Source organism: Tachysurus fulvidraco, chromosome 10 (assembly GCF_022655615.1).
Source record: "Tachysurus fulvidraco isolate hzauxx_2018 chromosome 10, HZAU_PFXX_2.0, whole genome shotgun sequence".
NCBI lineage: Eukaryota > Metazoa > Chordata > Actinopteri > Siluriformes > Bagridae > Tachysurus > Tachysurus fulvidraco.
The window spans coordinates 23,899,009-23,919,567 of record NC_062527.1 but is presented as its reverse complement, the minus strand read 5'-3'; the positions used below and the strand labels follow the sequence as shown (position 1 = coordinate 23,919,567).

The following is a 20,559-nucleotide window of genomic DNA, read 5'->3' as shown; positions in this document are numbered from 1 at the left end:
TAAATATGTCCTTATGTCCTCCAGGAACCAATCATGTGCCTTGTCTGAGTGCCCGTGGGTATGTACAAAGCCTCTGAGAGATTTTCTCTGTCTGGCATCCTGGGAAACCGTTTTTGTTTTTATTTTTATTTTTATTTTTCGATGAATATTTTTGAAAAATCAGCAATGCACTGAGGCCGCGAAACTTGAACCGCGAAGTGGCGAGAGGATTACTGTATTACGTTATTAGCCCTTTATGTGAACATTAACTTTATATACTTTTATGTTTTACATGCCAGAACAGAAAATGTGTTTTAAAGTGGCGTGACCTATCCACAGATAACAACTGTGATGTAATTGTTATAAATGCTATATATTACATTAATAGCCTTATCCTTACCTAAAACAACTAAAACCAGCATTACTTGGTTTTAGTTTGTCTTTCAGCCTGGTTTTAGCTGGTGTAGCAAGCTGGACTAGATGTGTTCTTGTCCTTTTAAGATGGTCAAGCTGGACTTAGCTGGTCAGGTGACCCACCAGCTTAACCATCTTTGCCAAGCTGAGAGGACCAGCTTAAACCAGCTACTGCCACCTTAAAGATCAATCTATCGATCAATCAATCTATCTATCTATCTATCTATCTATCTATCTATCTATCTATCTATCTATCTATCTATCTCACCAAATACATACTGTATACCTCACCTGTATCGCATGTTTACAGATGTGAAAAAACTACAGTATGGGTTGCACTTTGCTTTATCTAATAATTGCCTAATATTTAGATTTCAGATATGGGAAAAGCTGTTAAGCGCACACACTTCAGGAATGTTAAGATTAAGGTAATGAGGAGGTTTATCACTGGCCCTGCAAAGTTTTCTTACCTCGGTCAAGCTCCTCCTCAGCCCAACTCCAAACACACCCACTCTTTGGACCCTTCCACATCTATTACGCCTCAACAGGCTGAACCTGATGATGTGGCACCAAGCTGTAGTTATGCATGTTCTGAGACTGCATACAGTAAGGCAAAGAAGAGAGAGCTTCATGCCTGGGATGCAGTCAAGGATGACATGCTTAAGGTGTCATTTGAATGTTCGGCACCATTCACTACCCAGTGTGTTGTCTGCCTAGAAAAACATGCTGATTATAGGTGCATTGAGTGCAGCACCACTGCAGTGTTTTGTGAGGCTTGTCTGAAGAGGACTCACAGAAATTCACTGCATCTTCCTGATAAGTGGAATGTAAGTACAATAGCATACGTTCATACATACAGACAGCAAAGTCACAGTAATTTCAACAGATTCATTAGATTCTTTCTAAATTGTTTTGGTACTATGTCGTATCAACTGTTAGTGCAGTTGATACTTTCCTGCAGAGTTTTGCTTCAACCATGATTAAACACACCTGAGCAAGATAATTAAGGTGTTCAGGAATAGCAGATAATTGCAGGCAGGTGAGTTTGATCAGGGTTGGCGCAAAACTCTGCAGAAAGAGGATCTCGACGGCCAGAGTTGAGAACCTCTGTGTTAATGTCTTGTTTTAAAATCTTTCTTACAGAATGCCTACTATGAGCCATCCTCCCTGGGGTTATTCCTATATTTACCTGAAGGCCATAACACCCATACTGTGTACACAAAGGACATGAAGGTCATTGTTAGCACAGGTTTGTCGTTTTCCAAAATCCTGCGGCAATAATATCAATCATTAAGCTATAGGTGACACACTCAATTGATTTAGTCTATGCTGATATGGTAGTCTCATTAGTAGTAGTTGTTTATGTTTTTATTTCCCTCTGTTAATTTGGCAGGACGGCTCTGCACTGTCACAGTCAAAATGTGTGCGTGTGAACCAGAAACCTGCACACTGCTAAGGTATGGGCTCTGGCCAGCAACAGCCGACAAGCCCCAGACAGCCTTCTCTATCTCTCTGCTTGAGCTTTTTGTTTGTCTGTCACTGGAGTGTCAGGTTTCTGTTTGATTGTCTTTGGTCATGTTTCTGATGTCCATCTAGTGCACATTTTAATGAATGTTCATACACAATGTCATCATTGTTACTACTGAATAACTGAAAGCTATGACAACAATTTGTTCATTTCTACACAGGATTACAGAGTCACCATATCAAGTGGTTATTATATTATATTATATTATATTATATTATATTATATTATATTATATTATATTATATAGCAACTTTTTACACACTAGTACAAACTGTCATTTAGAAACACTCCAGTAGTGCAGTCTTTATTTTTCTTCCTAATAGAACACAACATGAACCATTCCATATGAATGTATGGCAGAGCGACTGATCTACAGCGCTGTTAAAAAGTTTTTGCCTCTTCCTGATCTCCTCTATTTCTTTATTATTATTTTTTAAGAAAACACTGAAACAACACAAGCATTGTACACTGGTGTTTAACCTGTTGGATATTAACAGACACAGCCCTGCCTCTCTCCCTGATCTCAGTGCAGCTTCCTCCATTACTACAAATATAATCTGTGCTGAATGTGAGATGAACCCTTTCAGTGTAAGTTTGACTTACATTCAACACCAAAAATGCCACTGAAATATTCAGGCTGAAATTAAACAAAAACAGAAAAAAGACGAACCAAAAAGAAGTAATAAAAGAAATGTTACTTGTTATTCTCTGTAACTGAGAATCTGACTGAACTGACAAACTCAACCGTTCTCTAGCAGTTCTGTTTGAGACTCAGGGTTCAGTAGACTTGTTGGCTCGAGGCTGGTTTATTCTGATCTAATGTGATTCCTACACTGGAAATGTTTTCTTTACTTTGAACAAATGATTAAGTACCATAATTCTATCAGCTGATAACTTCACTCAAAGTCCCATACTATTTTATTACTAATAACATTTTCACTCTGGAACAAAGTGAATCTGTTCACATTTTTTATTACATTTAATCATTTTTGTTTTGATTTGTTTTCATTTCTTTGTTTCTAACGCAGGGTGAAGATGATTTATTTAAATTCATTTACATGCATCACTTATGGGCAAATGAGTACAAAAAGTGGGCAGTAAACGGGAAATCAACTCAGTCATAATAAAACCATCTGATACCAGTCACAGAGATCAGACTTTGATGTTTGTTGTGAACATCTGCTGAAATGCTGGACCTGTATGATGACAGATGTTCCTCATAAAGTGACCACTGAGAGTATTGTAGTGAGTGTGAACCTTTTTGGTTTAAAAAATATATATATTTCAAGCACCCTTTGGTAGTTGCACTCTTTCTAACAAGTGGACCATTGATGTTTATTTGGATATGTCTTTCTCTCATTTCGTCCGTGTGGTGCGCGTGCCCGCTCGCGGTGTGAAGCGCGTTCGCGCTATTCTCCGAGATGCACTTGGCGGCGTTTTGTGCAGCTGAATTTTTTTTGGACGACCTTGTTAAGGCGGTAGGGTTTCCCAGCTTAGGCGGGCCGCCTTAACTGAAAAGCGCTGCGGGAAACACTGATATATAACTGTCATTTAAATATTAATATATGCAATAAATGAAGAAAAAGAAATCGAATTAGAAAGATAAATAGAGCTAGAATTTCCTGAAGAATGGTGTTTGCACGTGGCAAATCTCAGCACTCGGTTGCTAGGGTGAAATTTTAGAAATTTCCCATTCAAGTCTATGGGACTTTTTTGGCCGCTTTTTCGTCTGCTGTGCGAACATCGTTGGTTGGATCGCTTATAAAAGTCATAGCACACCTCTCCCCAATGAGCCGGTCGATTTGACACCTCATTCATGGGTCTAGGACGGGGGTCGGCAACCTTAAACACTCAAAGAGCCATTTGGACCCGTTTCTCACAGAAAAAACAAAAAAAACAAAAGCATTGAAATGTCACTATTCGTATTACCAGAGTTGTACACAAACAAAAATATTAATGCAAACAATCCATTCAATACTAAATAAAAATAACATTTATTGATTTGGTCTTTGTCTTGTGAATATTTTTATTAATGACTGCATTCATTGGACACACTGTTTGTAGATAATGCACATGAACTGATTTGATTCAAGACTGGCATCATTACATCATGCATAAAATTTTGGTGTCCACTTTTGCCATTTTAAATAATACCATAACTTTTGGCTTACTATGTAGTCTAATAATATATAATATAAAACTATTATTCTTTTAAATTCTCACTGAGGGCTAAAACCCCTAAAGATGAAACCCTAGAACCGCCCCTGGTGTGATGCATTTATGAAATCAATGAACTGTTACCTAGTAAACGAAATTTTATTTCTGCAGGCAAACAAAAAATATTTTGAACAGTTTGAAATAACCTTAACAAAAAAGACGCTGGGTTGAAGGTTACTTTCTAATAAAATGTTCAATGCCTAATTAAGTCCTCTTCGTATTCATGACATCAACATTTCACTTGCCGGCTGCAGCATTAGACATACTGGGAAGCCGCTCTCGTCAGCAGTGAAAGCAAATTAATCTTCGGCGGATTTCGCAAGTCGGGAGTTATGACGCATATTTTGAGCGAAAAAAAAAATTAAACACGGTTTATTTTAATGTTACAAGAGCATCATAATCTAAGAATTTAGAATTACATTTATTTTAAACTAACTAACTAAAATAAATTTCAATTAAATATTTATTTTCCAAATCTACAGGGAGCCGCAGCAGAGGGATGAAAGAGCCACTTGCGGCTCCGAAGCCACGGATTGCCGACCCCTAAAGCTGCGGGAAAAGTTACACGCAAGTTTTGTCCGGAAGAATAATAATCCGTATGCAAGATAACAAGAATGTCAAGAAAAGCAAGAACTCTCGCGACGTCCTTGCAAAAATAAAAAACACCCACCTTGACACGCGGACACGGGCATGCGCCCGCGTGCGCGCGCACGCGCCCCCACACGCACACACACACCTTCACCCCCGAAGAACCAAAAAAAAACCTCAGATATCTTCTCAATATATACCCTGGCGCTCCTAGGAGCCCAGATGCCATATCACCTTATTTACCAAAATCATCTCCTATGTTTTCTAAATACACTGACCCAATTTCCCCTTATTTCCCATTACCTTTCACCCATATGCCCATTTATGGATTTTCCTCCCCTTATTTTTCATGACCTCAGACTAAACACCTGGGCCTTCTTCAGTCTGCACAACAAGTTTATGAGCACCACATGCCCATATATGGATTTTCCTTCCTTTAGTTCTCAGGGCCTAGGTCTGTGGACCACTGTTTTTTTCATTCTACATAACATGTTATTGCTATGGACCAAGGTCTGAGAACCATGGTATTCTTCATTTTCCATAACAATTTATGAGCTAAGGTCTGGGAACAATGGTAATTTATGAGCTAAGGTCTGGGAACAATAGGCCTAACAGCCCCGAATCTGGTTGCAATAAACATCTTTGGCCTACAACATCACCTACATATGTCTTATGACAGCAATTGTAATATTTTGCAAGGCCTAATACTTTACTTTGGTTATAGTATTGTAAGGAATAATATTTTAATTATTTCTACTAAGATTTTTTCCAACATGTGTGTGTGTGTGTGTGTGTGTGTGTGTGTGTGTGTGTGTGTGTGTGTGTGTGTGTGTGTGTGTGTGTGTGTGTGTGTGTGTGTGTAATGTGGCCCATATTCAATTTTAGTATGGTTAAGTTCTGTTCAAATCTAATGGCCTATATGTGCCCCACATGAGGCTGACAGTATGTAAAAGTCTTATTAACTAAAAGGTAAATGAAACACTCAACAACAAATGTACTCAAAACAATTTACTTTAGTCAAGTGATTAAATAATTACAGCTTTAAGAGTAAACATTTAATAGATTTAAGAATTAATAATTACAGCTACTCAGTTGTACTTAATAATTTGAGTGGAATTCAGTTGAAAACATTAAGAAGAAATATTAATAATATAAATACACCCAAATTCATGTTTTAAAGCATGTAATTAATATTAGGTTCAACTCAGAGTAATAAAAAATCCCAGGAAAAAAAATCAGAGTAACTTATACAGAGAACTTTAAAGAGAAATTGATAAAGTTAAAGAAACTTGAAAGGTAAGTTGAGACAATTAGCAATGTGTTTTTATTATTATTATTATTATTAATGCCATAAACCAACAATACAATGAGATATATTATTTAAAGTACAAATACACAGCAACTAAAATAAAAGAAATAACAATGGCAGAGGACAAGAACAAAATTCTAACAAACAAAAGGAAAAGGGGAAGGGTGCTACCCTATACATCATATCTGCTTACAATATTATAAGCTCGATTTGCCATTTTGCTTTGACAATTACACAAAACGGAACAATAAAGTTTGAAATCATTTATAAAGCAAAAAAAAAAAATGGTTTCGATTCAGACCACTTCATTTAATGAATGTGAACATTTCCCATTAATAATAACTATTGTATGAAATCTGCCTTCTCTTTTTCAATCCCGTGATCATTAAAGTGTATCATTATATCGAGTCCACTCAGCTGCAATTCAATGTTCAAATTTTTTCTTAATTAAATTTTCCATCTCAATCCAAAATATTTTTGTATGTATGCAATGGAAAAACAAATGAAAAATAGTTTCCTTTTCACCTTTACAGAAATTACAGGAGTAATCAATATCTAATTTAAAACCAGCACATGTTTTACCGGGTTTATTCTATGCATTATTTTAAAAGAGACTTCTTTTACTTTATTATTAAAATCGAATTTATCCACCGTTCGCCAAGCTTTACGCCAATTCACATCCCCAAACACAGAAAAAACTCTGCGCCGATTCTGACTCTGAGCTGTAACCAGGGGGTATATTCATTCCCCAGCGCTGCCTCCCCGCCCCGTCATGCATGCTCACGGACAGGCGCGTGGGAAAAATTCTCCCAGAACAGAACCATCCCGCCAACACTAACTGTACAGTATGCTCGCTAAATTTCGTTTACGAAGTGGTCCTGACTGAAGTTTGGTAACTTTAGGGGGGATGTCTAATGATAATGACACATATATTGATCTGGAGATTCCTTGGGCTTTTGACAAAAGCACCTGCCCCTGAATTGACAAATCCCTTTGTAACCACATATTAAACTTCTTATTCGTTCTGTTAATCATTGGATTAAAGTTTAAACTATTACGCAAATATTCATCTTTACATTTAACAGTTCCCAGATATTTTATTTGATTTCAAATTGGAATATTACAGAGATTGGGTAAATGACAATCTTTAAGAGGAAACAGAACTGACTTATTCACATTCATTCTTAGCCCTGATACATCTGTAAAATCTTTTATGCATTTCACTGCTTTACTGATTTCATTCCTATCTTTCACAAACAAGACAGTCATCTGCAAACTGACACAACTTAAATGTTTTTCCTTGTTATGTTGTAATTCCTTGAAAATGTCCTTTTTTGATGTACAGGGCCATTATTTGTGTTGCTAATAAAAACAAAAAGGGTGAGATCGGACATCCCTGTCTAATCCCTCTATTTATTTCAAATCTTCCTGATGTCCCCTTTGCTAATTTTACAGAACTGGTACATCCTTTGTATAGAGTTTTGATAGCTTTTTGAAAATAACAGCCAAACACACAAAAGTCAATTGCTTTAAATAAAAAGTTGTGCTCTATGGTATCAAATGCCTTGTGAAAATAAAAAAGACAAAACTATCATCTAAGACATATTGATTGTAATCTATCATATCTAGGATTATTCTAATATTATTACTAATGTGCTTTCCTTGAATAAATCCAGTCTGTTCCTCATCTATAATATTTTCCAATCCCTTTTTTAGTCTTTTGGCAAAAATTAAAGCAAATAGTTCATCATTATTTAATTGACTAACGGGTCTCCAATTTTCTAAATATAGAGTATTTTTATCTGGTTTTGGAATTAACGTAATAACACCTTGTCTTAAAGAAGTGGGCAATTCCCCCTTTTCAACAGATTCTGTGAAGAGAGCTAACAAAAAGGGAGCTAATTTATCTCTAAACACTTTATAGAACTCACTAACAAGTCCATCATTACATGGAGAAAGATTATCTTTAAGGCTGAAAATACACTCTTTAACTTCCTCTAATCTTAAATCACCATCACAAAACAATTTACAATCATCATCAATAACTTTGGCCTTGTGTTTAACACTATCCAGAAAGTCATTCAGATCAGGAGATACACAATTGGAGGTATACAGTACAGGTCTTTATAAAACTGAGTTATTACAGAGTAACAAACTTTGATATCTAATTTCCATCCTCTGTGACTGTGTATTATTAATTAACAAATTGATTATAGAAGTCAATTCACCATTCCTTTTCTCCAAATTAAAGAAATAGTTTATTTTTAAAGTTATTTTTCTTAATTTTTCCTCCCTGTTCCAACCATCGATGTCTTGACCTGATTAAAGCACCCTCTGCTTTTTCTTGATAAATGTTATCCAGTTGTACTTGTGACGATGATACATCAAATCCTGTGCATTCAAATGACCTTTACTAGACAGGTGCATTATTTCTTTTATAACACTAAATTCTTTTAACTGAAGCAATAGATTTACCCATTGAAATAGCTACTGTAAGTTCCTAATTTTGTATTTCATTATTTCCCAATGTTTCCCATAAACTTTCGTTATTTTAGCCAGAGACCAGTGCTTATCTATTAACTTTGATACCATCGTTTTAAATATATCATAATTTAAGCATGACACCAGTTTCTGTTGATGAAGTAAACTCTCCTCCCAGTAAACGCTCGGTGAAGTTGGTACACGACATCTGTCGGGGGAGGGAGGGGGGATTCAAATAAAAATTAACCAATTACAACGAAGTTTTGGGAGTTAAAAAAATGCGATGTAGTTAAAGGGGAAGAAAAGACGAGGGTAAATTATGGACGTTTTCAGCAGCAAAACAAGCGGTTATACCGGCGGGTATACGCTAATATTAAGCCATAGAAGTCGTTATGCGCAAACAGCCCTGTGGAAAAAGTAAGCATACTGCGTATACGTGCGTATGGCCCCAACTACACCACTGACCAACGCATTTCAGGGCATTAATTGGAATATTAAAGTATGTTCTTTAAAAAAGTAACAAAAAAGTTACTTTTAGCCATGGGCGCTAGCCCCTTTTTAGGATTGCTTCGCCTTCAGCACCCCTAAAAAGGAGCTCAGCACCACTAAAACTTGGAGTAAGAAATGTTGTTATTCTAAAATTTTTGTTAATCTTTTACAAGGGTAAATAATGTCCAAAACACACTCAGTAGTTTGTGGTTAAAAATGTATGTGTTAAGGATGAAAATGTAAACATCTCCCTTAGCAAATGGTGTCATCCTCTATTTTAGTCCAGCGGGTCGCCGCCGCTGTGGAGTAGCACAGGACCTGGGTGGCTCGTCCATAGTCATAAACGGAGAGAGGTAGCACCGGTTACAATGTTCTTCCACAAGACACAAGCAGTTCTGTCTGTTTATTAACTGCGTGAAACAAAAACAGCAGCACGACAAATAAACTGTGTACCTGTGTAGTGTGTACGTGTGTCTCTGTTGGTAAAGTTTATCGCTAATTTGTAAATAATTTACAGAAGATAAATTACATTTTGTTGTCCAAGTACCTGTTACTTTGTTCAATGACAATAAAGTTGAATCTAATCTAACCAATCTGATGACTGTTGATACAAAAGGAGGCACATGGAGTTAACGGTCAGGAAAACCAGCTGAGTGAAGAAGGTTTTGTGTTTGTTACAGGGGGCTGTGTGTGTGTGTCTGTGTGTGTGTCTGTGTGTGTGTGTGTGTGTCTGTGTGTGTGTCTGTGTGTGTCTGTGTGTGTCTGTGTGTGTGTGTGTGTGTGTGTGTGTGTGTGTGTGTGTGTGTGTGTGTGTCTGTGTGTGTGTGTGTCTGTGTGTGTGTGTCTGTGTGTGTGTGTGTGTCTGTGTGTGTGTGTGTGTGTGTCTGTGTGTGTGTGTGTGTGTGTGTTTGTGTGTGTCTGTGTGTGTGTCTGTGTGTGTGTGTGTCTGTGTGTGTGTGTGTGTGTGTGTGTGTCTGTGTGTGTGTCTGTGTGTGTGTCTGTGTGTGTGTCTGTGTGTGTGTGTCTGTGTGTGTGTCTGTGTCTGTGTGTGTGTGTGTGTGTGTGTGTGTGTGTGTGTGTGTGTGTGTGTGTGTGTGTGTGTGTCTGTGTGTGTGTGTGTCTGTGTGTGTGTGTGTCTGTGTGTGTGTCTGTGTGAACTCTCACAATTAAGCTGGTGTTCTGGAAAGGTCTCAAAAAAAAGAAAAAAAAATCTGGATTTTGGAGTTAGTCGAATCGATGTTAAAATAGTTAAGTTATTTTTCAATAGACATATTTTTTGTTTTTGTGTGAAAAGAGGGTGGGTGGTGGCATTGGGGCTCATTGGGTGCTCAGCACCCCTAAAGCTCTGACCCTAGAATCACCCCTGCTTTTAACAGTAATGCATTACTTTTCAGTGTAAGCAATCACAAAGTAATTGAGTTTTGTATTAGTGAATTTTGAATTAAAGTAATTAGTAACTGTAACTAGTTACTTTTTCTTAGTAACTAGCACAACACTGCTGTGGTTAGACGTCTTCCTACTAAACATGCAGGTTTTGTTTTTAAAAGCATGAAATTTGAAATTCGTGCCCAATTCTGTTACCACATTAAATTTAAAATGTAAAAGACAACATGAGGGTTAAAACTTTTTCGTGGTCATTTGGTCTGAGATCCTTGTCTTCATGCTGCTGTAAAGAAAAAGAGGAACATTACTGACACAAACATGACCATTCATTATAATGCAATTACATTAAATCACATAATAAACAGGAAACGGGGCTGAAGGATTGATCAATTATTATTACATGTTAATAATAATAATTAAAATAATAAATGAATTTAAAATAAGTGCAATTACTGATATGGTGCAGTATGGTTGCTCAGGAACATGACTTCAAATGACAAACCCGCTAAATAAAACCCCCTCCTGTCATGTTACTAATAAACTACAAAGAGTAAACTCTTCTGTCCTGAAGACTTCACCATGAACACATTCAGCTTTAAAATATTAATGCATTACAACCTTAGTTGATGCCATTCTTGTGTCCACTCGCACATTCTTTCTCATGTCCATTCGCATGTCCACTCGCTTCCAGATCAGCTGTAAATACACACAGGTGTACACACACATGTAAGTAATAAAATACACCATACTTCCTCTGTTGAGTTTTAAAATGTAGAACACAATTTTCTCTTCTCGTGCTTCTTATTAGATAAGACTTGATTAGAATAGATTTAACTTTATTTATCATCATGCAGAATACAGGAACAGGACCAGTGGGACAGCTCGTATACTTACCAGCTGCTTGTTTTTATCCAAACAGAATCATTACACAATGTCCACATACCTGCAGGAGCTGGAACATATGCCACATTTCCATCCACAGCTTGTTGTTCATTTGTTGTTATGTTCAAGAAAGCTGGAGAGATTAAAGTACATGAGGAAGAGAAGAGATTAAATGTATTGATGTCAGGTGAGATATTCCAGAGTTAGAGCAGCAATACTCACCAATATATTTCTTGGAATAAAGAATATAGATGACACAAGCAACCCCAACCAGCACCAACAGAACTCCAATCACTGCTCCAATGATACAACTCGAAGCTACGGAGCAGTCAAAGCAATCTTGTCCTTGCAACAATAAGAATAAGAGCAATGTAAGAGATCACACCTTTTACATTTTCACATTCATTTGTCTTTCTTTACACCTCTGTGTTTTTATTGATACGGGCTGTAAGTAGAATAACTCGGCTCAGTAACGATGCTCCACTTACCTTCACCTACAATTATAGGATTCTTCAGAGTGATGTGGTTCACATAACAAGTGTACAGTGGTTTTTCATCCTCCAGGATCTCCACACTCTTCCTCAGCTGGTATGTGCCATCACCATTGGGTCTGACTCCTGAAGATGCTACCAGATGTTCAGGCAGGGAAATTGTGGACTTTCTCACCCACATCTCCACATCTGGAGGGTAGAAACCTGTGGCCAGGCAGGTCAAGGTCAGCTTTTTGCTGTCAGTCACTGATCTCTTTGTAAGTAGATGCACCTCTGGGGGAGCTGAAAGAAGATATAAAGTTCATTTTCCTTCTTAATTTATCAAGATGAATGTGACTCAAGAAAAAACTCCTGGATACTCACAAAATTTTCTCAGTTCTTCTTGTCCATAGTCCATGAACTTGGTGAGTCATTCCACACATTCTTTCTCCAGGTAGCTCTTGGTGTACGTGTTAAGGATGGAGACTTCATCCCATTTCCTTTTGGTCGGCTCAGCAGCCTGAACTGGAGCGATCCACCTCGAGTTTTTATCATCAAAGGAGAGGAACTCAGCACCATCGTAGCTGTACTCATCAATTCCTCTCACAAATTTACTGTTTCCGTTTTCAGCTTCAACCACACAGCCATGTCTCCACTGAAGAACATGAAGGTCTGAAATGGAGACAGTGCAGTAAAGATAAGAACTGTGTGACATTAAGAATCATAAAGAAATGTCATCTGACATTTAATGAGTAATGATGAATAAAACTGAACTAACCAGACTTATTGTGTCTCATTCGCTCCATCAGGATGTCCACGTTGACCTTAAACCACTGCTCTTTGCTCTTACGGGACTGAGTTCCTTTATCCCAGTAATCCTTTTCCATCTTCTCCTTCATCCAGTCCTGTTTAGGAACCTTAACCTGAGTCTCACTGCTGTAGTAGTCGAGTTCTCGGTCATCGAGCATGCCCAGTGCGGTGAACTCATAGATTCCAGTCAGATTGAGAGGTTTAGACAGAGCCGTGTAGGTGTAAAACAGAGAGTGTTCACCTGGAGGAGAGGGAATAGAAAGTTATTGAAGTACAATGCACGTAGGTTTAGATGTTCTACATTAAAGGTGGAGTGCACAATGTTTTAAAAATGCTTCAGAAAAAGAGTCGGGCGACTAACAAAACAAACGTATAGCCGATGAGCATAAACGGGCGTGTCTTGTCAATAATCGGTGGAGAGACCAAGGGTTATTCTCAACCTAAAGAAACCTGCTCTGGATCCATCAGACATCAGTAACTACAGACCGGTATCACTTCTCTTGTTTTTTTTCAAAAATTCTTGAACACATTGTCTATAATCAACTGTCTGTCTATCTGTCATAGAACAACCTCCAAGATCCCAACAGTCTGGTTTTAGATTAGATTAGATTAGATTAGATTCAACTTTATTGTCATTGTGCAAGGTACATGTACAGAGCCAATGAAATGCAGTTAGCATCTAACCAGAAGTGCATAGACGGCTTATTTACAAGTGGCAGTGTAATAAATAAGGGCATGAGGTTTAGACAGAGCCGTGTAGCTGTGAGGTTGAGAGGTTTCATCATGGATGACTGCTCATCAGTTAAAGCTCAATCGTAGAAAACTGAACTGCTGATCATCAGGTGATTCATCCCCAGGTCATGACCTTGCTGTATCCCTGCACAATGATCTGATCTCCCCTTCAACCACAGCTCACAACCTTGGGGTAACAATGGACAATCAACTGTCCTTTTCCTCTCAGGTTGCTAATGTGACTTGCTCATGTTGGTTTCTTCTCTACAACATTAGAAGCATTCGGCCATTTTCCCCCATACAGACTGCTCAGGTACTTGTTCAGTCTCTTGTCATTTCTAGACTGGATTACTGTAACACACTGCTGGCAGGTCTTCCTATGAACGCAATTCGTCCTCTGCAAATGATCCAAAATGCAGCTGCACGGCTTGTGTTCAACCTGCCAACGTTCTCCACACCCCCCTGTTGCTGCACACATCAGATTCAAAACACCGATGCTGGCCTACAAAGCCAAAAATGGACCAGCTCCCTCTTACCTCAAAGCCCTCATCACTCCTTTACACTACACATCACACCCTCAGATCTACCAGCACTGCTCGACTGGTCCCACCATCTCTCAGGGTAAGTTTACTACAAGACGCTTCTCTGTTCTGTCACCAAGGTGGTGGAATGAATTTCCCCTAGAGGTCCGGACAGCTGAGTCACTGGCTATTTTCAAACGGCGGTTGAAGACCTACTTATTCAGGAAACAATTTTTTTTTTTTTCAAAAAAAACAAACAAACAAAAAAAACCTTTGACACTTTTTCATTGTAACTTTGAACAAATGTTTTAAACTCATGGTATTTTCAGTATGTAACCTAGTGAACCGGCATTAATGTATTCAATGTTAGAGATTTAAGCACTTATGTACGTCGCTCTGGATAAGGGCTTCTGCTAAATGCTGTAAATGTAAATGTAAATTCCATATGAATGTAGGGCAGAGCGACTGATCTACAGCACTGTTAAAAAGTTTTTGCCTCTTCCTGATCTCCTCTATTTCTTTATTATTATTTTTTTAAGAAAACACTGAAACAACACAAGCATTGTACACTGGTGTTTAACCTGTTGGATATTAACAGACACAGCCCTGCCTCTCTCCCTGATCTCAGTGCAGCTTCCTCCATTACTACAAATATAATCTGTGCTGAATGTGAGATGAACCCTTTCAGTGTAAGTTTGACTTACATTCAACACCAAAAATGCCACTGAAATATTCAGGCTGAAAATAAACAAAAATAGAAAAAAGACGACCCAAAAAGAAGTAATAAAAAGAAATAATGTTACTTGTTATTCTCTGTAACTGAGAATCTGACTGAACTGACAAACTCAACCGTTCTCTAGCAGTTCTGTTTGAGACTCAGGGTTCAGTAGACTTGTTGGCTCGAGGCTGGTTTATTCTGATCTAATGTGATTCCTACACTGGAAATGTTTTCTTTACTTTGCACAAATCATTAAGTACCATAATTCTATTAAATGATTACATTTAATCATTTTTGTTTTTTTGTTTTTATTTGATTTCTTTGTTTCTAACGCAGGGTGAAGATGATTTGTTTAAATTCATTTACATGCATCACTTATTATGGGAAAATGGGTACAAAAAAGTGGGCAGTAAACTGGAAATCTTTCGCACAGACGACACACGACAAAGGAAACACCCTCTCTACTGTGAACACACTGTGGTTTCATGAGCATGTAGAACTCTTACCAACATGAACCCAAAACCACAATGAGACTCAAACATTCACTCACCATCCACTTTATTAGTAAAAACTAAACTCTGTAAACTCAACTCAGTCATAATGAAACCATCTGATACCAGTCACAGAGATCAGACTTTGATGTTTGTTGTGAACATCTGCTGAAATGCTGGACCTGTATGATGACAGATGTTCCTCATAAAGTGACCACTGAGAGTATTGTAGTGAGGCTTTAAGTTTATACACCAGTTTTAGTAGCAGCATTTAATATATGCAATAAATAAAGAGAAACAAATAGAAATAAAAAAATGCAATTATCAGCAGAGTCAATTTGACTTAACTTGACTTATAATATATATATATTTAAACCAAAAAAAATAGAAGTTCAATATGTTTAATTTTATGATGTTAATTAATTATATATAATGTGATTAATATTCAGTATCTAATGTAATATCCAATATTCTGCACTAGTTCTAGCTCCCTGTCTGAGATCTTTTCCATATTAATTGCTTTGTATGAAAAATCTGATTTTCATGATCAGACTTCAGTCGGATGGATTTGATCTAAAAGAATCATCAGGTTTTACATGAACACGTGGTAAAGTAAAGCACATGGAGCTCAAATGTGTCTGCTATTACAGCAAAACGTGTCGAATACTCAAATACTCCAAATACTGTAAAACTCTAACATATAAATATTACTATTGTGTTAAATGTTAAAGTTTGATTAGACTTATAACTGCAAACATTCTGCCATGTATTTAGAATAATATTTTACATCTCTGTGTCTTTTTGTTCAGTTATAATGATTTTATAAAGTACTTTCGGTTTACTTTCTGTTTCCGGACACTCACCTCCCAAAGCAGGCGCGAAGACACAAAGTGTCACACACAAACACACTGCAGCCATCATCTTCCTCATCTTCATCATCCTTTATCGTATAAACTCCAGACAGATTAATATGAATATTGACCCACGTATAACACACGTGTTGTGAGCTGATCTTCACGCGCTATGTGCGTATCGGACTTCCCCTACATGAGCTTCAAACTGTTTCCGTGAACTGCGCATGCGCAGGACTCAAAAGGAGAATACAGCTTTAACTGTTAGACAATGATATCATCAGAAGTGACATCTAAAAACCCCCAAGCAACCCCCCCACCCACACACACCAATGATCACTGAACACAATATAACCAAATATAAAGTATTTATTCAATTTCCATTTATTTATTTATTTATTTTGTGTGTTTGTGTGTGTGTGTGTGTTTGTTTCTGTGTGTGTGTTTGTGTGTGTGTGTCGGACTAGGCCTAGACCGGTGGTTCTCAAACTTTTTCGGCATGCTGCCCCCCGTCTATACAGTGCATTCCTACCCCCCCCCCGAAAACAACAACAACAACAACAACGACGACAAAAAACGTAAATGTATGACATAAAACATTATAAACTTAATATTTGAATAACAAATCATATTAAATTAAACAATGTAGTGCTGTTGGTTAGTAGCTTTATTTTTCTAAGATTTAATTACACAGAATTTATGATAAATTCATTATTTTATAAAATGTCATAAAACCGGGGCCCCCTGGCACCATCTCAGGGCCCCCAGTTTGAGAACCACTGGCCTAGACTATTTGTTCTGTGCAGGTGTTGTCAGTGAACCGGGGCCCCCTGGCACAATCTTAGGGACCCCAGTTTGAGAGCCCCGATTCACTGACAACACCTGCTCAGAACAAGTAGTCTAGGCCAGTGGTTCTCAAACTGGGGGCCCTGAGATGGTGCCATGGGGCCCCGGTTCACTGACAACACCTGCTGAGAACAAGGAGCCTTGGTTTTAGTGCTTCCACATTCTGATGCTGATGCCGAGAGGGTATTTTCGATGGTCAGTTTGAACAAAACCTCAAGTGTGTGTGTGTGTGTGTGTGTGTGTGTGTGTGCGTGTGTTTTGCCTTTCTAAGTGTGTGTGGTGTCTGTCTTTGTAACTGTCTATGTTTGTGTCAAATCAAAATCAAATAAAATTTTATTTGTCACATACACATACATACAGGGTACGATATGCAGTGAAATGCTTTATGCAACTGTCCGGTATAAGGATAAAATGAGGGGGGGGGGGGGGGGGCAGGGGGGCATAGAACAATGGGGATGGAGAGAGAGGTCCAGTGCTAGATCCTGGGAGTCTCCTGGATTAAACTCCAAATGGCCTGCAGGAAGAAGCTTTTCCTCATCCTCTCTGTGTTTGCTTTCAGGGAGCGGAAGTGTTTCCCTGAACGCAACAAAGAAAAGAGCCCATTATTGGGATGCTGAGATCTTTTGCAATCTTCCTGGCTCTGGTCCGGCACAGCGTGCTGTAGATGTCCTGCTCAGTGTGGATGGTATGTTCAGCTGACCACACCACCCTCTGGAGGACTCGCCTGTGCTGCATGGTGCTGTTCCCGAACCAGGAAGTGATGCTACCCGTCAGGACGTTGTGTGTGTGTGTGTGTGTGTGTGTGTGTGTGTGTGTGTGTGTGTACACTTCCAGGGCTGGGGCTCGATTCCTGCCTGCAAAACGTGTGTGGAATTTGCATAATCTCCCCGTGCCTCTGGGTTTCCTTCAGGTTTCCTCCTCCAGTCCAAAGGAATGCACTGTAGGCTAATTATTTTCTAAAATGTTTGTGGTGTGTGAATGTGTGTGATCGTTCCCTGCAATGGACTGGAAGCCTGTCCAGGTGTACCCTGAAATGTGCCCTGAGCCATCTCAAGTCAAGTCACGAAGATTTTATTCTCATTTCAACAATGTATGTGTGTGTGTGTGTGTGTGTGTGTGTGTGTGTGTGTGTGTGTGTGTGTGTTCACTATCAATCAGTAGTGATCTTTGTGTGTTTATTGTGCTCAGTACAGTTCAATTCAGTTATTAAGGCGTCAGATGGCTTGTGGAAAGAAACTGTTATACAGTCTGGTCGTATTCCCGAATGCTACGGTACCATTTTTCCAGACAGCAGGAAGGTGAAGAGTGTGTGTGAGGGATGTGTGGGGTGAAGAGTGTGTGTGAGGGAAGTGTGGGGTGAAGAGTGTGTGTGAAGGGTATGTGAAGTCCACAATGCTTTTGGCTTTGCAGATGCAGTGTGTTTTGTACATGTCCATGATAGAGGGAAGAGAGACTCCAATGATCTTCTCAGCTCTTCTCACTATCCACTGCAGGGTCTGAGATGGTGCTATTCCCAAATGTAAGAATTAGATACGCTGCTGGCCTTTCTTGGTTATGGAGCTGGTGATAAGTGACTTTGGTGCTCTTGACAATCTCTACCGATGATCTGTCGATGTTCAACAGAGAGCGGACACTCTGTGCTCTCCTGAAGTCAACAACCATCTCTTTGGTTTTATCAACATTTAGAGACAGGTTGTTGGCTCTACACCAGGCAGTTAGTTGTTGCACATTCTCTCTGTATGCTGACTCGTGAGCTTGATGATATGGTTTCATCTGTGCATTGTTACAGTCATGAGTAGCAAAGTAAACAGTAGTGGACTGAGCACGTAGCCTTGATGTGTGCGGAGGTGCTGGAGATGCTGTTCCCGATTCTGACATAAAGTCAGGAAGTCCAGGACCCAGTTGCAGAGGGAGGTCTTTAGTTCCAGCAGGCTCAGCTTCCCAATCAGGTGCTGAGGGATGATTGTGTTGAATTCTGAACTAAACTCTATGAACAGCATTCGTTCATAAGTGTCTTTATTTTCCAGGTGGGTGAGGGCTAAATGAAGGGCCGTGGCAATGGCATTGTCCCTGGAGCGGTTTGAACGATACACAAACTGTAGGGGGTCCAGTGAGGGTGGTAACTGGGTTTCGATGTGCCTTATGACGAGCTACTCTAAGCACTTCATTACAATGGGTTTGAGTGTGACAGGATGATAGTCATTGAGGCAGGACACTGTAGACTTATTTGGGACAGGGACGATGGTGGTTGTTTTGATTTACTTAGGAACAACAGTTGAAGATGTCAGTAAATACAATCGCTAGCAAACAAGATCCAGCGTGTTTTCTCCTCTCGTTGCAAAGTCCACATACTGATGGAATTTAGTAAGCACTGATTTGAGACAGTGCAGTAAAGTTAAGAACTGTGTGACATTAAGAATCATAAAGAAATGACATCTGACATTTAATGAGTAATGATAAATAAAACTGAACTAACCAGACTTATTGTGTCTCATTCGCTCCATCAGGATGTCCACGTTGACCTACACAACTACACAGAACAATATAGGTCAGGATTCAGAGGCCACACTGTGAGATGTTACCTCTATGGTACAGAATTGGCGACGAGTTTTGGCTCGACAACCACAGATGCAACAAAAAGACCTGAATGGACAAGAAACGGAAAGGAATATTCACGGAAAGAGCGCGTGAGTTACATTGAACGATAAGAAAGATAAGCCAATTAATGTCTAAAGTGAAACTGCAAACCAGCAAAAATGTCAATGATTGGAACCATCACCGCATTTGATAGTAATGCTGAGGATTGGGGAACTTATGTGGAAAGAGTGGAGCTACTGTATTCTGTGAGGCCAATGCCATTGAAAATAATAAGAAAGTGGCTGTTTTGCTGAGCGTGATGGGAGCAAAGACTTCGTAGTCTGTTAACCCCTGAAAAGCCAGCGGATAAATCGTTCCAGCAAGTAGTGGACATTTTAAATGAACGTTTGAGCCCCAAAACATTAGTAATTGCGGAAAGATTCAGATTCCACAAGCGGAACCAAGCTAAAGGAGAAAGTGTTTCCGAATACATAGCTGAGTTACGCCGATTGTCAGAGCATTGTCAATTCGGAGCTGGACTGGCAGATGCATTAAGAGACAGACTTGTTTGTGGAATGCATAATGAAAGTACACACAAAAAAAAAACTGCTGACAGAAAAAGATTTGACACTCGATCGTGCATTGAACATCGCAATATCCATGGAGACTGGAGCAAAAGATGCATTAGAATTGCAACAAAAATCAATAGAATGTGCAACAAATAAACTGGCACTGAAATCGGAAAAAAAAAACAGAAATGCTATCGCTGGGGAAAAATGTCTCATGATGCAAAGGACTGCTGGTTCAAGGATAAAGAGTGTAGAAGATGCCATAAAAGGGGGCACATCGCGAGAGTATGCTAAATGGATAAACAGAAGGTACATAAAGACAGAATGTACAAAGTGAAACGTAAATCTGCCACGGTACATCAAGTAACTGAAAATGAAGCGAACACAAGTTCAGATACTGATGATCTCTCATGCCTGGAACTGTACAGTGTTAAAGAGACAGATCGAAGAGTTATTTGGCTTACGCCAGAAGTGTCAGGTGTTAAACTCAAAATGGAGTTAGACATTGGATCTGCCTTATCGGTCATCTCAGCAGCTGATTACAAATGACTGTTTTCAACTCTGCAACAGACATCAGTGATATTAAAGACTTATACTGGTGAAAAGTGTCTCCAAAAGGAAAATTACCAGTAACTGTGAATTACAAAGAAAATCAGCAACAGCTCAACCTGTATGTACTGGAAAATGGAGGGCCTGCATTGTTC

At 38.8% G+C, this 20,559-nt stretch overlaps 1 protein-coding gene and 1 pseudogene across 1 annotated transcript; one reads left to right on the top strand and one right to left on the bottom strand.

Moving 5' to 3' along the window:
- Positions 1–149: 149 nt before the first annotated feature.
- On the top strand, positions 150–1,956 carry LOC113660581. The gene is made up of 3 exons (XM_047819790.1): positions 150–1,220; positions 1,537–1,642; positions 1,787–1,956. Exons 1-3 carry the CDS (start codon positions 774–776, stop codon positions 1,954–1,956), a joined length of 723 nt encoding a protein of 240 aa, XP_047675746.1. The 5' UTR covers positions 150–773.
- An 8,152-nt stretch (positions 1,957–10,108) lies between these two features.
- LOC113663900 lies at positions 10,109–16,034 on the bottom strand (annotated as a pseudogene).
- Between the last annotated feature and the right edge of the window lie 4,525 nt (positions 16,035–20,559).